General features: G+C 31.4%; 3 protein-coding genes across 9 annotated transcripts in view; 1 reads left to right on the top strand and 2 right to left on the bottom strand.

Moving 5' to 3' along the window:
- LOC127071547 (pyruvate kinase-like) overlaps positions 1-3,338 on the bottom strand; it is an 8,049-nt gene extending 4,711 nt beyond the window's left edge. For 3 of the 5 annotated variants that reach the window (XR_007785100.1, XR_007785099.1, XM_051010929.1), the window contains exons 1-7: positions 2,715-3,218; positions 2,249-2,487; positions 1,864-2,041; positions 1,505-1,723; positions 1,211-1,386; positions 896-1,126; positions 413-635 (exon numbers count right to left, since the gene is read on the bottom strand). Coding sequence is in view for 3 of the 5 variants with exons in the window: in XM_051010929.1 (XP_050866886.1) it covers positions 413-635; positions 896-1,126; positions 1,211-1,386; positions 1,505-1,723; positions 1,864-2,041; positions 2,249-2,487; positions 2,715-2,769 (1,321 nt within the window). In the remaining 2 variants the exon portion in view is untranslated. Of the gene's footprint in view, positions 1-412; positions 636-895; positions 1,127-1,210; positions 1,387-1,504; positions 1,724-1,863; positions 2,042-2,248; positions 2,488-2,714; positions 3,219-3,260 lie in introns of those variants that run through there. The other 2 variants (XM_051010931.1, XM_051010932.1) reach the window with 2 other exon arrangements.
- Positions 3,334-11,946, bottom strand: LOC127071545 (pyruvate kinase-like). 2 transcript variants are annotated; one of them, XM_051010926.1, is made up of 8 exons: positions 11,782-11,945; positions 8,481-8,516; positions 6,295-6,639; positions 5,768-5,954; positions 5,125-5,646; positions 4,722-5,060; positions 4,328-4,484; positions 3,334-3,809 (listed from the first exon to the last, which is right to left on the bottom strand). In XM_051010926.1, exons 2-8 carry the CDS (start codon positions 8,505-8,507, stop codon positions 3,797-3,799), a joined length of 1,590 nt encoding a protein of 529 aa, XP_050866883.1. In that variant the 5' UTR covers positions 8,508-8,516; positions 11,782-11,945; the 3' UTR covers positions 3,334-3,796. The 2 variants fall into 2 exon arrangements, with proteins under 2 accessions (XP_050866883.1, XP_050866884.1); XM_051010927.1 differs by lacking the exon at positions 8,481-8,516 and having other exon boundaries at positions 11,782-11,946.
- LOC127071540 (nonsense-mediated mRNA decay factor SMG5) lies at positions 10,639-17,137 on the top strand. Of its 2 annotated transcripts, none has more exons than XM_051010915.1 (8): positions 10,639-10,733; positions 13,365-13,587; positions 13,658-13,822; positions 13,894-14,162; positions 14,243-14,423; positions 14,500-16,300; positions 16,403-16,738; positions 16,863-17,137. In XM_051010915.1, the coding sequence occupies exons 4-8, from the start codon at positions 13,951-13,953 to the stop codon at positions 16,928-16,930; spliced, it is 2,598 nt and encodes an 865-aa protein (XP_050866872.1). In that variant the 5' UTR covers positions 10,639-10,733; positions 13,365-13,587; positions 13,658-13,822; positions 13,894-13,950; the 3' UTR covers positions 16,931-17,137. The 2 variants fall into 2 exon arrangements, with proteins under 2 accessions (XP_050866872.1, XP_050866871.1); XM_051010914.1 differs by lacking the exon at positions 10,639-10,733 and adding an exon at positions 12,594-12,939.

Genomic DNA, 17,137 nt, shown 5'->3' with positions numbered 1-17,137 from the left:
GTAAAAAAAAAAAGAAAAAATAAGAAACATAATAATTAAAAGAAAAAAAAAGACGACAAAAGCATTGTTAACACTCTATAACATCACGTAACTTTAAAATCACTTTATACTTATATACTTATTAAATCTCATTTGACCTTTTTTGTTACAAATTGATTAAATATAAGTTATACTTAGTATAGTATAATTATACTGAAAAAAAAGAAACTTATCAATATATTAGTATTAAAACCAGTTGTAATATAGAAATTATACCAAGTATAACTTATATATCAGTACAAATTTAACGTCATATAACTTTTTCGATAAATACAAAAAGAAAAGAATAAAGAAAAAAAAGAATGAGAGAACAAAAAAAATTGGATTATAAAGAGTTAAAAAATTAAAAAATGTCTTCGTAACGATGCCTTACCAAGGTAATGAATAGAATGTATGGCAAAATAGATATTTAAGTATCGGGCAACAAAACCAAAACGCGTAACAGCTACGATGGGACATCGTGGTCGATAAATCGAGAGCAAGACGGCGCTACGTCCGGTCGTAGTCGTGATTATGATGGCTGCTGCATTACTATTCAAGGATGCCTGTATGGCGCCAATGACGATCGAATGCACTACATCCAATGGTATCGTCGCCTTAATTATAAATAAAACAGAAAAATAAATAACATTGCAAATTTGATCTTCGATGTTAATTAATAATAAAAAAGAGAAACACAGTTTATATTTTTTATAAAACAAGATTTGTCACTTATAGTTTTTAGGACAATCCAAAAATAATAACTTGCTATATCATATATCGAATCTGATAAAACAATATGACATTTGTCGTTTATGTTCTCATTCTTTAGGACAAACTGTTTATATATAAAACAATATATTACATAATAACTTACCAAATTAGTAAAAGTATTGAAAATTTCTCTTTGCCATCGTGCACTTTCCGCTTCTCTACATACAATATTAATTTCTTGAACAAGCTGTAAAGTATCTTTCAAGTTCAAATTTCCTGTAGTCAAGCTAATTGTATCCGCTCCATCTAATACAGCAGTTGCTACTAATTCTACATTAATTTTCGGCATTTTCTCGATTATTGGACGAAAATTTATGACGACAGGTTTACCCGCCTAGAATCGATCCAACAATATGACGAATTTAATTTCCGAGAATATTACAAGATACTTATAATATGTGACAATCGTAATATTAACCCTGTTACATTTAGCTATTACAGACTTTTGCGCGATAAATAATTTTTCTATTCCTATATCGAGCTCCAAACTAGATCTTTCAAAGATAATACCGTCGGCTTCGCTCAATATTTCGTCAAAATTTTGTAAACCCTGCTTGGAACAGATCTTCGCTAAAATTTTAATCCAATTACATCCTAAAAAGAAAAAGGGAGAAAAAAAAAGGAAAGAAAAAAAAATCAAACAATGATTCACTTCGGTCCTATAAAATTATTATTACGTATGGACAAATCTAATAAATAATCTTTTACGAACCTATTTGATTTATTTCGGCACGTACAGAACGTATCATTTTTCTGTTACGTGCTTGATTGACAATAATAAAATCGCATTCGAGCTTGCAAGCTAGTTCGATATCTTTGCTATCCTGTTTGGAAATAATTGGGAACGAAATGATGCTGTCCAAAAGTTGAATCGTTTTTGTATTTCCGATAATACCACCTTTTATAATCCTACACAGTATGTCACTGGTTCCTGCATTAAAATCATCAAATGTTTAATGTGTTTTAAAACTTCTATTTAATTATTTATGTTATGTGTGTTTCTAATGTATTAATTGTCTACTTTTATTTTCACAAATCGAACGGATTTAATCGATTTTGCTTTTCACTAACCTACACAAATAACTTTCAACATTACAGCGCCACGATCGATCGAAATTGTATCTCCTCTGTGACATACTTTTGATAATTCTTGATACGACACCCAAAAGCAAGAGGACGTACCCGCTCGTTGTATTTTATCCTCCGTCAATAAACGTACAGTATTACCTTCGATGAATACGGCACGATCCTGTACGAAAGTATTTTCAAAATGGCGTCTAACGCATTTATAACGCCATCTATCTACAGATATTTAAAATAAATTCTAATAATAAACTTATGCATACATATATTGTCATTCAAGATATTAATGAATTAATAAAAAAAAATAAATAAATAAAAAAATGAAAGAAAATCATCTTTTCGTTTGAAATGTTTCAAAGATTAATTATTATACCATGGATAACGAATCGCCGCGAAATATTCCAGTACGTATTTCGGGACCATGTAAATCAAGCGCCACAGAGATTGAACGAAATATAGAGGTACATTTGCAAATAATATTTCCCGCTTCTCTGATCGATTTTACGGTAATAACGTGCCATTTTTCTGTTTCATGCGATAAATTCAAACGAAGTATGTTTGCACCAGCGTTAATGATATTTGCGATTGCCAATGGATAAGAATTTGTTATACCTATTTTTTTTTTTTTTTTTATAGAGAGAAACAAAATAAATGTAATAATAATAATAATAATAATAGGATAATTTAGATCTAGGGAATCATAAGTTTTTTCTAACATTCTTATCGCATGTTCATTGGATTTATCAATGTCTAATCTAATTATATCTTCATTTATATAGTAATTATGAATATAATATAACCAACTCATTGTAACCATAATATTCGTAAGCTTGGCCAACCTTGGCTTTGAATCGATATCCAATTGCATGCAATGATCCAGTCGATTTTTTTCATAAGCTGCTTCTAATTGATTGTCATTTAATGTCTCATTATTGATTATCTATCAACCCAGAAAGAAATGTAGATAAATATAAAAATAATAGTGAGGAAAAAAATTAACAATAACACTTTTTATATATTGCTTTGTTATGTCATAAGTTGTTAATTAATACGAACCCATGGAACTTGATGATTGCTTGATATCATGTTCGACATTTTGTTATAGATTTATATTATTAACCTTCACATAAAAAATCAATTTTTATGAATTATTAATATGCATTATATGATATTATGATATATGATAATTGATATTATTAATAATATTCCATATTCTTTTTTTGGGTGACAAGAAATATTCAATGATAAAATTAAATAATTAACTATTACCCATGATATTTACCAAATGACTAAGATTATCGAAACTTTCTTTTTTTTTTTTTTTTTCTTAATCGAGATTCGTTATTCCTCTTTAAAAAAAAAAATGTATAAGTGTAAGTACTTACATAATCATACAACAGTTGTAAGTATTGTTGGCATATGTTGAAACATATTCAATTCGAATAAAAATCAAAAAAGTTCTCATTTTAATAATTTATTCATCTCTTAAACTTTTCTTTCAAATTGTTTTCACAGTGTTTCACAAATATAAGCATATATATATGTATATATATATAAACATAACACACACATATATATATATATATATTTATATCTCATCCTGTATGGCAGACTTCAATGGATACTTTTCAACAGCATTATAATAATACTGGGTCTACTAACAAAATAGTATCGTTGTTCTACAACGAATTTACTACGGTTTGCGTTTTGTATTAAACGCACGTTTTCAAAATTTTATTAGGTAGATCATCTTCTTGCGATATGATGTTGGTTGATTCTGTAGCCAAGTATTTTATTTTTTTTAAATGAGAGCTATGTCTGAAGGATTACGAGACTCATTAGTGATTCATCATTTTGCTCAATAATAATCATTGTGCAAAGTAATTAATCATGAACGAGACCCATTACCAGAGTAGTTGGTTCAGTCCACGGTTCTAAAAAAATATAAATAATTAATTATTGTAAAAAATAAAAAAAAACAACAAAATATTAATAACATTAATGGAAAGCACATAGATCAATAACTAAGAAAAAAATTCACGAATAAAAATCATCAAAAATTAATAATTAACTTAATAACAACGAATAGAAAAATATAATTATAACCGTACTTTGATCTTTTTGAATTTTATAAATTTGACATAACACGTATAAACGCACACACATGCACACTGAAACACTGAAATGTATCAATATTAATTTAATCGTATTCAAGATGTGACATATGAATCTCATTTAAGTGACATCTTTTTTTTTTTAATCATGCAATTTAAATTAAATATATTTTTATTTATAAACAAACAACAATAAAACAAAGACATTATGAATCATGGTCAAATTACGTATCAAATAAACATGCATATAATTATTTTAAAAATAAAGATATTCTTCTTCGGAACTCTCTATACTATAACAACTAGAAACACGTGTTTCAAAATCAGGATGTACATACACTATGCGAAGAGTATTTGTAAACCCAGAACCCTGTCGCCAACCAGTGATAACAACAACGGAATCTCCAGCTCGTACGAAACCACGACTCTTGCCAAATTTCAATCCATACTGTACCCTTACATCGACATCTTTCAGCCAATCAGAGAGTGGTGCCTCTATTTATAAAAATATAAAAAAGATAAATAAATAAATAAATGAAGAAAATAAAAAGAAAAAAAAAAGAAAAGGATAAAGAACGAATAAAAAAAAAAAAGTATCTCCAGCGATAAATATCCATTTGCACATTTGCGTCATACAACTAATCTTAACGCTAATATCTAATTATAAAATATAAATAACCTTAACGCAGAGAAAAAAAGAAAGAGAAAAAAAATATAGAATGATAAACAAACCATCGTAGTAAAGTGGTAAAATGCCACGATAAAGATGCGCTTGTCGCGCGACTTGATGGAATCTAGTGACCGTGATAATCGGACAGCGTGGCCTGTACTTGGCGATAAGATGTGCCGACCGGCCCGACGTAGTAATCACAATAATAGCGCTAGCTAAGCACTTGATGGACGCTTCGACGGCGGCAATAGCAACGGCATGAGTAGCATCGATAGGTGGTAACGCTTTGCTTGAAAGATCATGGAAGATTTGTGTTTGCCAAATAGCGGCTTCGGCTTCTTTGCAAATATTGGCCATTGTGTTTACGCATTCCAAAGGATAATCACCTTTAGCAGTTTCACCTTAAAGGAGAAATTATTAATTATATCATTTCGTTCGCTTATGTTTTTTTTTTTTTTTTTATACCTGACAACATAACACAATCAGCACCATCGAGAATGGCATTGGCCACGTCCGAAGTTTCGGCTCTGGTAGCACGTGGCTTCTTTACCATAGACTCCAACATTTGAGTAGCACAGATAACTGGCTTACCAACCTTGTTACAACGGCTTATCATACACTTTTGCGCGAGGAAAACTTTCTCCGGTGGTATTTCAATACCAAGGTCACCACGAGCAACCATTATACCATCCGACGCCTCTATGATCTCATCGAGATTCGCCATACCTTGTTGATTCTCTATCTTCGAAATAATCTTGATATTTTTACCCTTGTCACCTAATATATTACGTATATCAGTAAGTGCAGCGGCGTTTCGTATGAACGATGCAAATATCATATCGACTTCTTGCTCGACACCGAATACCAAATCTAACTTGTCCTTCTCAGAAACTGCTGGCAAATCTACTGGGACACCCGGTAGATTAACACCTTTTCGAGAGCCTAACATTCCACCATTCTCAACAGTCGTGGTAATTAAGTTTGGACCTGTTGCAAGAAATGAGAATAATTTCAAAGATAGATCGATAATATTCGATCGATCAATCCTTCGCATTTCTCAAAAGAAGAAAAAAGAAAAAGAAAGAACAAAAAAGAAACAATTACTCACTGACTGCAGTAACGATGAGAGATATCAAACCGTCGTCCACGAATATACGATTACCGACCTTCAAAACTTTCGAAATATTCTCATAATCGACGTATATCGTACTTGCATTACCATTCTCCAAATAAGCCTTGTCAGTGGACAATTTAAATATCTGCCCTTTAACCAATTCCACTTCTGCTGAGCCACCCTGCATCAAAAAATCGTATCTTTGTTGATATAGATAAATTTTTATCATCGGTTAAATGTAAATAAATCATAAACTTAATCGCAAATGTTAGTCATAAAAGTATTCATTAAAATAATCGTGATACTCGTTTAATATATAGGGGGATTATTGTGTTATCAAAGATATATCGTTCAAACGTTTGCACAATGATTATAAATTATTTTTGCTGTCCGACGATGTTACTTCATTTCTTTTTTTTTCTTCTTCTTCTAATAGAAGAAGGTGTTAGTTATGTGGAAAAGAAGGAAAAAAAAGAAAATACATTGCTATTAAAAATTATAAATCAATGGTTGAAACCTACGCCTTCCAAAAGTCCAGTACGAATCTCTGGTCCCTTGGTGTCAAGAGCAATGGCTACAGGAATATTGATACCAGCACGAGCAGATAGATTTTTCTGTGCTTCCCTAACGTTTTTAATAGTCTCAGCATGGTACTCGTGAGATCCATGAGAGAAGTTCATTCTGGCGATATTCATACCAGTTTCTATCATCTTTTCCAAGGTCGCAACGGATCTCGAGACCGGTCCAATTGTACAGATGATACCAGATAGACGTACGAAGGATGCATGATTCTCTATGTCAAGGGCACACATATGATCCAATTGGCTTTGTGCATAAAGCGCCTGATTATTCGGCTTTCCAGCCATCTGCAAAATTATTTATACCGTTATATAATAATTCTAATGCGTTAGACGTCGTGTTTTACATATAAGGTGGATATAAATAAAAGGTCGCAAACTTTTTTTATATTTTTTACATTTAAATCATTACGACAACGACGACGATGATGATAATGATGATGATGATGATGATGATGATAAAAATATAAATATCGTAAAGATGAAAAAAAAAATGTACATAACTATCACTGAACGTAATCTTTAAGTATAGCTTTCATACAAAAATGTATTATCTAATCGGTACTAATGAAATTCGCATGCACTAATGTATACGTCATCGAGAGCATGCATTCTCGTGAATATAAATACAGAGAGGGAGAGAGAGAGAGAGAGAGAAAGAGAGAGAGAAATGATTAACTATTTCGATCGATCGAAGAAAGAAATAATAAATAAAAAACATATAATAAATAAAAAGAAAGTCTTCTCAAAAAATAAGAACACATAACAATACAAAAATAAATAAATAAAAAAACGAGTATGAACGCTTAGAAAAGCAAAAAAAAAAATACAAAATTATTCTCGTAATCATCGCGATAACGAGAAGATATATAATCGATAATCGAAAAGTTGCTATTTATATGGGCCTCTTTACTTTTTTAACATTTCATTAATATTTTAAATAAATGATCGGTATTTATAACAAAATATCTCTCGGTAATATAAGCGACGCAGTTTTCATATAATTACTTATCATTATATAAATATTCATATATATATATATGTATATGTATTTACATATTTAATTAAAAAAAATATCTATCAGGATAAATAGAAAAAAAATGGATTGAAAAATTGCAAACCCGTGCTTCTAACGCGTCTCGTGTCGATATAAATCGAATTAACTAATTCGAATAACGTGATCGATCGTCGAAGTTTATCGGAAATAAATTTTATGCCTTTTTTTTCCTTCTCTCTCTTTCTCTCTCTCTCTCTCTCTCTCTCTCTCTCCCTCTCCCTCACTCTTTAGAAAGAGAGAATAAATCTCTTTCGCAATCGTTATTATGTACTACACGCAAAACGAAACACGATTGAAAATATTCGTGTACGTAACTTGCCAGAATAATTCAACATCAATCGATTACAAAATTATTTAAATTGATACAATTGATATTTATATTTTGAAGATCGTCAACTTAAAGAATCTACATCTTATAGATACTTATATACCTACCTTTGATCGATATATAAAATAATATCAAGAATAAGTTATATGTATATAAATAAAAACGTATGTAGGAAGATTTTCATTATTCATGAAATAGAAGTGTAATTAATTTTTCATTGGAATAAATTGTCAAAATCAAAGAAATCAAAAGATCTTGTCTTTCTCTTCTTTTTATCTTCATATATTCAGAAATAATTTAAATCTTCCGTAGTGTTCCCATTGATATAACTCAATCATTATTAAACTTCAAAGACAAACACAACAACAACAACGACACAACAACAACAACAACAAGAATACGAGATATCAACTAACTACAATACACATGTGACTAAATAAGACCTAAAGAAAAAAAAAAACTTGAGGAGGTAAGAAAGCGAAAAATAAAAATCCAAAATAAGAAGGGCAAAACAGAGAAAACTAAAAAGAAACGGAGAGGGAGAGAAAAAAGAAACGAAAAAATAATAATAAATTTTACGAAGAAGAAAACTCAAGAGGCCAAGAAAGAAAGAAAAAAAGAAAAGAAAAGAAAAGAAGAAGAAAATGCTAACAAAGAAAAAAGAAATAAAAGAAAAGAAGAAAAAGAAAAATCGATCGATCTATCGACAAACGATATACATATAAATGTATCCAGAATCAGTACCTTATCGTCGACGGTAATCCAGACCATTCTAGCAGGCTGCGCAAATAAATGGAAAACTGGGATTAGTATAACGAACGGATTTTCACAGTAACGACGACGGACGACACAGTAATAAACCGATTAGTTATGTCGGAAACTTCAAATGGCGTGTAAACGTACTACCACTAACCGTCGTCGTTTATTAATGAACCTAGTAGCAACAACAGAGTCTTGCAACAATGACGAAAAGTTAAACGAAGAAGAGGAAGAGGAAGAGGAGAAGGAGAAGGACGAGGAGGACGAGTAAAAACCGAAGAATCGTCGTTTCGTCATTGACGATGACGACAACGACGATGATAATAACAACGACGACGACAATGGGGGAGAAAAAAGGAGGTGGAACTTTTCGAAGACGACATTAATGTTACGTATTGAATAAAATCGCGTTGTCGAATACATATATAAATATGTATATATATGTATGTATATACGTATACGTATAATTTCGAACGTTCTACTTAGTTAAACGCACACATAGAGAGATGTAGACCTATAGAGAGAAAGAGAGAGAATATTATTGAGGTTAGGTACGAAACTATGCTATCCTCTTCCTCTTCTCGTCGTTCGTTCCCAAAATAAAATGACTTTGCTACCAACGAAAATTACTAGTTGCGAACTTCGATGTACAAGGCGAAGAAGGTTATAAGTAGTAGTAATGATGATGATGATGATGATGATGATGATGATGATAATGATGATAATGATGACGATCGAGAAAACGAACGACTGATTCGTAATTTTAAGAAAAATAATGGATAATAATGTTTCTGTTTTGTATCTCTAAAAACATCCATTTAACAAGTTCGGTCGTTTCGTATAATATTATGGATTACTTACGTGATATATTTTTTGTATAAATAAAAATGTTCGCGTTTTGTACAAATAAAAACGTTTTATATACACAAACATGTTATATACAAAAACACGGGATGAATAATATTTTTACCAACAATATTATCTAATACATAATATCTTTCCATAACCTTTTCAAGGATAACCAATTCAAAAGAAAACGTATGACGCAATCACGTGACTACTACGCAGTTCATTAAACGATATAACCGTATTGGATATCACTTTTAATAAATAATCAAATTGTAAAATTATAAAGTAACCGATTAGGTTTTTATCGTCGCGATTCAGCGAATACAAAAATTTAATAACAAAAAAAAATGGAAAGAAAAATCAAATTACATAGAGAAAATACATTTCGTGTAATATTATAAACGATTATATTTATTTATTTCCGTCATTTCGCGACACGAGATAAAGAAAAGAATCTTCGTAAAATAAAGTTCCTTTTCTTTCGTAAGAATTCTTCTAAAAGAAATCCCTTTATCAAACATCGATGTTAGAAATAAAATCTTCTAACCTAAAAAAAAAAAAGCGTATTCTCACATTTTCACATTCTCACTGAAAAACGAATGGCACGTACGTTATTACACGTGTATATATTATTATACACAATATATATCATTCACGGAAACGATGCAATAAGAAATTCTATTATAACCGCAGAAAGAAAATATAGAAATAAAAACGATATACCGGCTAGCGAATATTAAATTAAACGTATTATATAATATAAATATTTATATCGTGTCGTGCGAAGGGCGGCTGCCTCTTTATAGACAATAATAATTAATAAACAATTAATTAATAATTAGAAATAAACATCACATTTATTTCGTTACTCTACGGAGATAATTCGTGTGCGAGCAAACGAAAGAACGACCGGTGGAACACGTGTTACGCTCGAAGCAACCAATCCTTTACGATATATCGTTAATGAACGAGAAAAACGAACGAATTTGAAATGAATAGTCGAAAGCACGAGATTGTCACGTGGTTTGTTCGTGCCATTGATCGCGTAACGATCGTATGTGTACGGCATCGCCACGCCTCGTTTTTTCGCGGTAAATTCAAAAATAATGCCTTCTTCAATTACGTAGAATATATAGATACATATTTTTACGGATGGGATAAACTCGATCACGGTCGGTCATGAAGAGAAAAAAAATATAAAAATAAAAAAAAAAAATAAAAAAAAAGAAAGAAAGAAAAAAATAATCGGTCTTCGTGATCATCATACGATTCGTCGTCGTTCGATCGAAAAGATATTAGAATAATAATCGATAATCGAGACTGCACTTCGAGTTATTACGCAACGAACCACCAATTGTATCTCAACGAAGAGAAGTCGCCAACTTCAAGGTAAACCTGATTTTTTCTCGAGATTTACTAAAAATTGATAAAACTTGATGAAAACTTAATTATATCGTCATAACGTAACGACAATAACTTATTAATACGAATTCATGTCAATAAGGTTATCTCGCTCTACTTGCCTTTTATATTTATCATTTTTACTAATACTCGAGATTAATAATAATGATAAATAAGTACTAATCTATAATGATAAACAAGTACTTTCAAACGCATTCGAAACGCGAAGTTACAAATTAGAAAATTTCGATGATAACGGTAACCTGAACATGCGCTGTGAAGATTCTTTAACGACCCTAGAAATCTACGATCAAATGAACAGAAATACATTATTATATTAATAGTCTTTGCTATGTTCTAAACTTTGAAGTTGTGTACGCGTGTGTGTGTATGTAAATGTATACATTTATTCGAAGGAAGAAATATATATGCACGTATATTCGAAGCAGATTGGGGGATTCGATCGTAGAACGCGAAGTACGTACGAAGAGGACACGTCAAGGTTGATAGAGACATATACACACGTAGTATCAATATAAGAGGCCACTCCTTTGTTGATTCAATCAATGTAAAAGAAACTATTTGGATGTTTTCAATTAGACGATTGATCAGCCGGTATATGTTTCTTTTTTTCTTTATTATCTCTGATAGTAACAAAGGTTATGACCTCTACGGATTAGTAATGTTCAAAATGCCGGATCTTTTTACTTATATACTAAAAAAAGTTCTCATTCAAGGTTACGAACAAAAGAAGAGTCTTTCGAGATTTCGTCAAGATTCTTTTCACACTCGTTCTTGATATATAACGCGTACGTTGGCGCTCTAATCGATTAGAATGTAATACTTGGAAATTAAAAGACAGACACGTAGAAATAATCGGGTTAAGTAGGATAAATTAAAAAAGAACGGTTCAGAATATTTCGTAGAACGTTTTTCGCGCAAATTATATGTATGTGTATGTACGTATAACGACGTAATCGCATAAATGTCGTCGATTCGATTCAGATTTGACAAATAGATATATCATTTTTGTTACCTTGTTATAATCGTTCGTTCGAAGAAAAAACGCACAAGTTTTTGATGTGACACAAAGAAAAAAGTCGTCGAGATCCGTGTACGTGCACCAAACGATGACAATTTGAGACTTGTCCGAGAATTCGATACGTCCCGTGTATTAAACACATCTACTTTTCGCAGCGCCTCTAGCGGCAACGTCAAACAACTAAATCGTCAAATCCTGGCTACTGTCCAAATTAAAAATTCTAATGAAAAAAAAAAACTATAGTTATAAATATTTCTCGTGCAAAGACAATGATTTTTTGTTCAAAAATCTCTGATAATCCATTTTTTATTAATTAATTAATCTTCTTTTTTCTTTTAAGACACAACTCTACGATATTTTTTTTTTTTATCATCGAAACAACCTAGTAATAATTTAAATCTTTCCAAACGTACGAATGACTCGACAATATTAACATATCTTTTTATTCTTTATCTTGTATATTCTCGATTAACGATTAACAATAAATAATAATATCAATTATTTGTTTAACGTGCTTTATACTATCGTATAGAGAAAAATCGCAAAATAAAAATATAACCAATCAGATCGTCGTTCACGAACAAAAGAAAACAGATTGTAACTAAGAAAGTGACAGGAAATACGTCACAGGTGGGAAATCTACGTGAAACAATAGAGAGAGTGTATTATAGATACTCTACTGTACTTTAAAATACATTGACATCAGCGCCGCCACGCGAGAGAATACGCGTTTACGCGTTATACGTAGAAACATTCATACATATATATATATATATATATATATATAAAACTCGACTCGGTTTACTTAGAAGCGTCAGTAAGTTTTGTAGTTTTCTAACTGTGCGCGCGCGTAACGTTATGCATATAGTCCTTTACCAGACTTTTTGTTCTAAAAACGCGGGGTGTTAGCATAAATTCACCGTTAAGGTAGCTTCGTGATTTACGAAGAACTTTTTTCAAGCTAAGGGAGGGCGAATGTCGTGTTTTCTTATTGTGATTTGGAGGTACGCGTGTCATGAGACCGCGGGGAAATGAATAATGACGAATCGGTCAGGGAATAAAATATGATTCGATCAAGATGAGGAGGACGTACAATACCACTGCGGATGCTCGAACATCTGATTGCGTCGAATTTACTAGGCGTTTGTACAAGTAAAAGCAATCATTATCTTTTTGTTTTTCTTATATTTACTTCTTGCAGCAATTGAATTATAATACTTTTCGTAGATTTTTTTTTCTTTTTCCTTCTTATTTTTCTTTTTTTCTTTCACCCAGAATATCTCGAATTATTTTCGAGAAGTGTTCCTATAGTTAACCTATCGAGGAACGTTTTAATCGCCATGCTGCTCACTATTTAATATCTTTTTCTTTTTATTTCACATGTTTAATCTGAAATGATATAACCTTCATTATTTTAATATTTATCCTACGAAGAATTTTTTTTTTAAGACACTTTCTCTTCATATTAATTTTAGTACGCTATTTTGGTACAGTGCTTATTATTATTACTTTGGTTTTGGACCCAATGAAATTAGATTTATGTAACTTTTATAAATCAGAAAATAAATATATTTTAGAAATATAACAGACGTCGCTAAAAGATTGGATGAACAAAGAAGTCGAGCGTTAACAGTAACAGATATATTTATTCCTTCTGGTGAAGTGCTACGAGTGAAATTAAAGGATTATTGTGAGAGATTAATTTTTAAAGATCCTATTGGGCATGGCCGTAAAACTGAAGAATTATTATGGAGGAAAGGATTTTACGATATCGTATATGCGGCAAAAAAATTACGAAAGGTAGAAAAAGCCTTATGAACTTTTTTTTTAAATAGTTCATAAAAATAATTAATAATGTGTTACATTATAGAATAACGCCTGGAGTGATACAGAGAAAGCATTACTATTTGTTCATTTGGCAGTTGGTATAGGATTTTATCATCACTTGATATTAAGATTACAACTGGAATATGGTTTAGATTTAGTTGGTGTCATTGATTTTGCGTTCACGCATAACGAAACTGGAGCATTACATGCAAGTATTTTATTTTTATATGATCAGCAAATCAACGTGAAATGAAAATATTATTTTCTTTCTTGTTATAGACAAAAAATAAAAGTGGTCAATCGAAAGTTCATACAGAGGAAGTGAAACAATGTGTTATGAAACTTATCCATAGAAGTTTGGTATGTCTTGGTGATTTGACTAGATATAAATTGGAGTTAGATCCAAACTGGGATCCTATGATAGCAAATAGATATTACAAAATGGCTATATGTATCGATCCAAACATTGGAATGTCACATAATCAACTTGGTACAGTAGCAGGTAACAAAAATTATGGATTGGACGCAGTATATTATTACATGAGATGGTTAGTATAATTTATTTAGTATTATTTTATCTTACAATAGTTATAAATGCCTGATAAGTCTCATAAATAGTACTTTACAGTGTTCTATGTTCTGAACCCTTTGAAGGAGCAGAAGGTAATTTGAAGAGAGCCATCATCACTCATTCGACTTGTTCCGATGATAAATGTTCGGTACAGCATTGTATATCAAGATTGCTATCTCTATTGCAATTATGGGATTGCGAAATTCCAAATTCTGATCGTGTAAATCAAGAATGCCAGGTATATTTCAAGTGGAACATATGTCGCATCACGCGTATAGTATTTTATATGAAATCATGTTTCCTCTTTTTTTTAGGACCTTTTAAATGACATTGAGATTTGTTTGAGTATGGAACAAGTTGATTCGCATAATCCAAAAGATATAAAAAATGATGACAACATTGAAAATTATCTTCAGTCGTGCAGAAATGAAAATGTATCTTATTTGACAGATGAAATAATATTTAAAATTGTTGCCATCTGTTTGATGTCAATTTCGAAATTAAAAAGTAAGGAATCCAGTGAAGTACACGGAGTCATTGCTATAACATTAGCAATATTATCACAACTGGTACAATTCGCAATAACGCGAATACAGGAGTCGTTGATAGACGTGCCATTGGCTTTAACTGAAGTAACAAATAGTAAACCTTGTTCTACAGAAGAAAATGACAAGCAAAAAATAATCAATAATTCGGAAGTAGCTGGAGTATATGAAGAACAAAAAAAGGAAAAGATTGGAAATGTGTATAAAAGCAAGGAACCTGCCGATTTAAATAATATTGATAAAAATCTGAATAACGTGAAAGAAAATTCAGAAAGCAATGGAAATGTATATCAGGGTACAAAAAAGACATCTGACAAAACAAAAAGTTTGCTTACAAAACTTCGACGTCGAAAGAGAAGAAATAGTTCAGACTCCGAGGGGAGTGATATAAATCAGATAAATGCAGGATCCTCCAGTGACGAAGCAAATTCGGATATTTCTGAAACGGAAGACGATATTCTTAGCGAAGAAAATATTTTATCAGACGATGCTTTATCCGATGACATAACCGACGAAGAAGGTATTTCTAAAGAAGCAAAGATAGAAACTGTCGATGTTAAATCAAATGAACAGTTAAACGGCGAAAACAGTATGAACAATAGTACAAAAAATCACACAGAAGTTGTAGCTTTTCAAAATGGAGAAAGTAGCCACTTACAAAATGGTGGAAGTCTTAAAAATGACGACCAAACGGATTTAAAAGTGATGAACGATAAAGAATCAGTAGAAAATTCCAGAAGTACTACAACCATAACAACAAATATTGATTCCAGCAGCGCATTGGATGAAAGTAGTGGATCAACAAATACTATAACGTATGTGGCACAGTTGAAAAAACATAATTTGAAGCCAAACGACAGCTTGAAAATTTTAGAAGGTCAAGGAATACTTGCATCGATAAAAATTTGTTGTGACTGGTTAAGAAGTAATCACGATATCATAAGACTGTGTGCAAGAAGTTCCAAAATATTGCTTAAACGAATAACGATATTGTTAAATCTAATAAACATTAATACAGAAGTTATTTTAAGAGATTGGGATACAAACACTATTTTTGTTTCAAGTACCGAGGATTTGCAAAAACTTGTGAAGCTCGTGCCACTTCCCGAAGATTTAGATTTGAGAGGTGTTAATATATTGGAAGATGCTCAAAAAAGTTTAAATTGGAAGATATTACATAAGTGTAAGATGAACAAACAAATGGAGATACTGCTAAGGGCGTTAAAATTGATTGAATTTGGGCATTATCTCAGTTCTACTAAAGATTCTGGGATAAAATATGACAATGATAACAAATTGTTTATAACGATCAATCCAAATGTTTCTAGTGCAATAAAGGGTGATAATCTAGAGAGTAAAGACTTAGAAGCGAATCATTCAAGAGGAAAGTTAATGAGACACATGGGAAGACTTTGGTTAAAAGCTGAAGTAAGAGCCTTAGAGACTCGTTTGCGATCTAGATTGATGTCACCTTATTTGGTACCTGATCACGAAGCTTTAGCTAAACATACTCCAGCTCTTAAGCGTTTGGTATATGCAAAGAAATTTATTGTGGTCATTCCTACCGTTGGTAAAAACAGTTTAATATATTTTAATAAAATACGTTATATCTTTTAATATCACTGAACGTCGTATTAACATAGATTTAAATAAAAAACATTTCTATTTATAGTGGTCTCTGCTTTGGACGAAGTAAAACGAATAAGTGGTCGTGCCAGGGAAGCGACCAGATGGTTGGAAACACAACTTCGAAAGGGATCAAGATTTTTGCGAGCACAAAGACCGCACGAACGACTAGCACTTCCTTTGATTAAAGGTCCAAGGCCAAAGGATAAAGAAGCGTGGTTATTTTTTCAAATAATAGAATGCTGCCACTACCTTACTCAGCAAACCAAAGTTGGATTAACAAACGACGCGGAAGCTCCAGTTGTAACACTTCTTACAGGTTGTAGTCCGGATGAAAAAAGAAGTTTTACGTTTAGTCCAGATGGATTAGCAAAAAGTGCAGGTAATTTATACTTAATAAGAATAATAATGAACTGAATATAGAAGATATCTAATTTTATATGTATGTATGTATGTATATATATGTATGTATTTTGATGTGTTATTATTAACATTGTTATCATTAGGTGTTAACATCGAACATATAGAATCATTTCATACAAAGTGGAAAGCATCTAGCAAAAGTCATGGTTGAGCGCAATCAATGCTCATGCAATGTCTATTATCTGCTGCTATCTCAAATTGAAGAGATAACAAACGATACGTCCGTCTAAAGAGCTGCTCAAGTTCTGCTCGGGCGAATACGACGAAGGGGTTGGAAACCCATAAAAAGAAAATTTATTCTTCTGCAATAAATTCGTGGAAATAATATCTTTCCACGCAGAAATTCTAAATAATAGAA

This window comes from Vespula vulgaris, chromosome 22 (genome assembly GCF_905475345.1).
Source record: "Vespula vulgaris chromosome 22, iyVesVulg1.1, whole genome shotgun sequence".
Lineage (NCBI taxonomy): Eukaryota > Metazoa > Arthropoda > Insecta > Hymenoptera > Vespidae > Vespula > Vespula vulgaris.
This window is presented reverse-complemented; position numbering and strand designations above follow the sequence as displayed.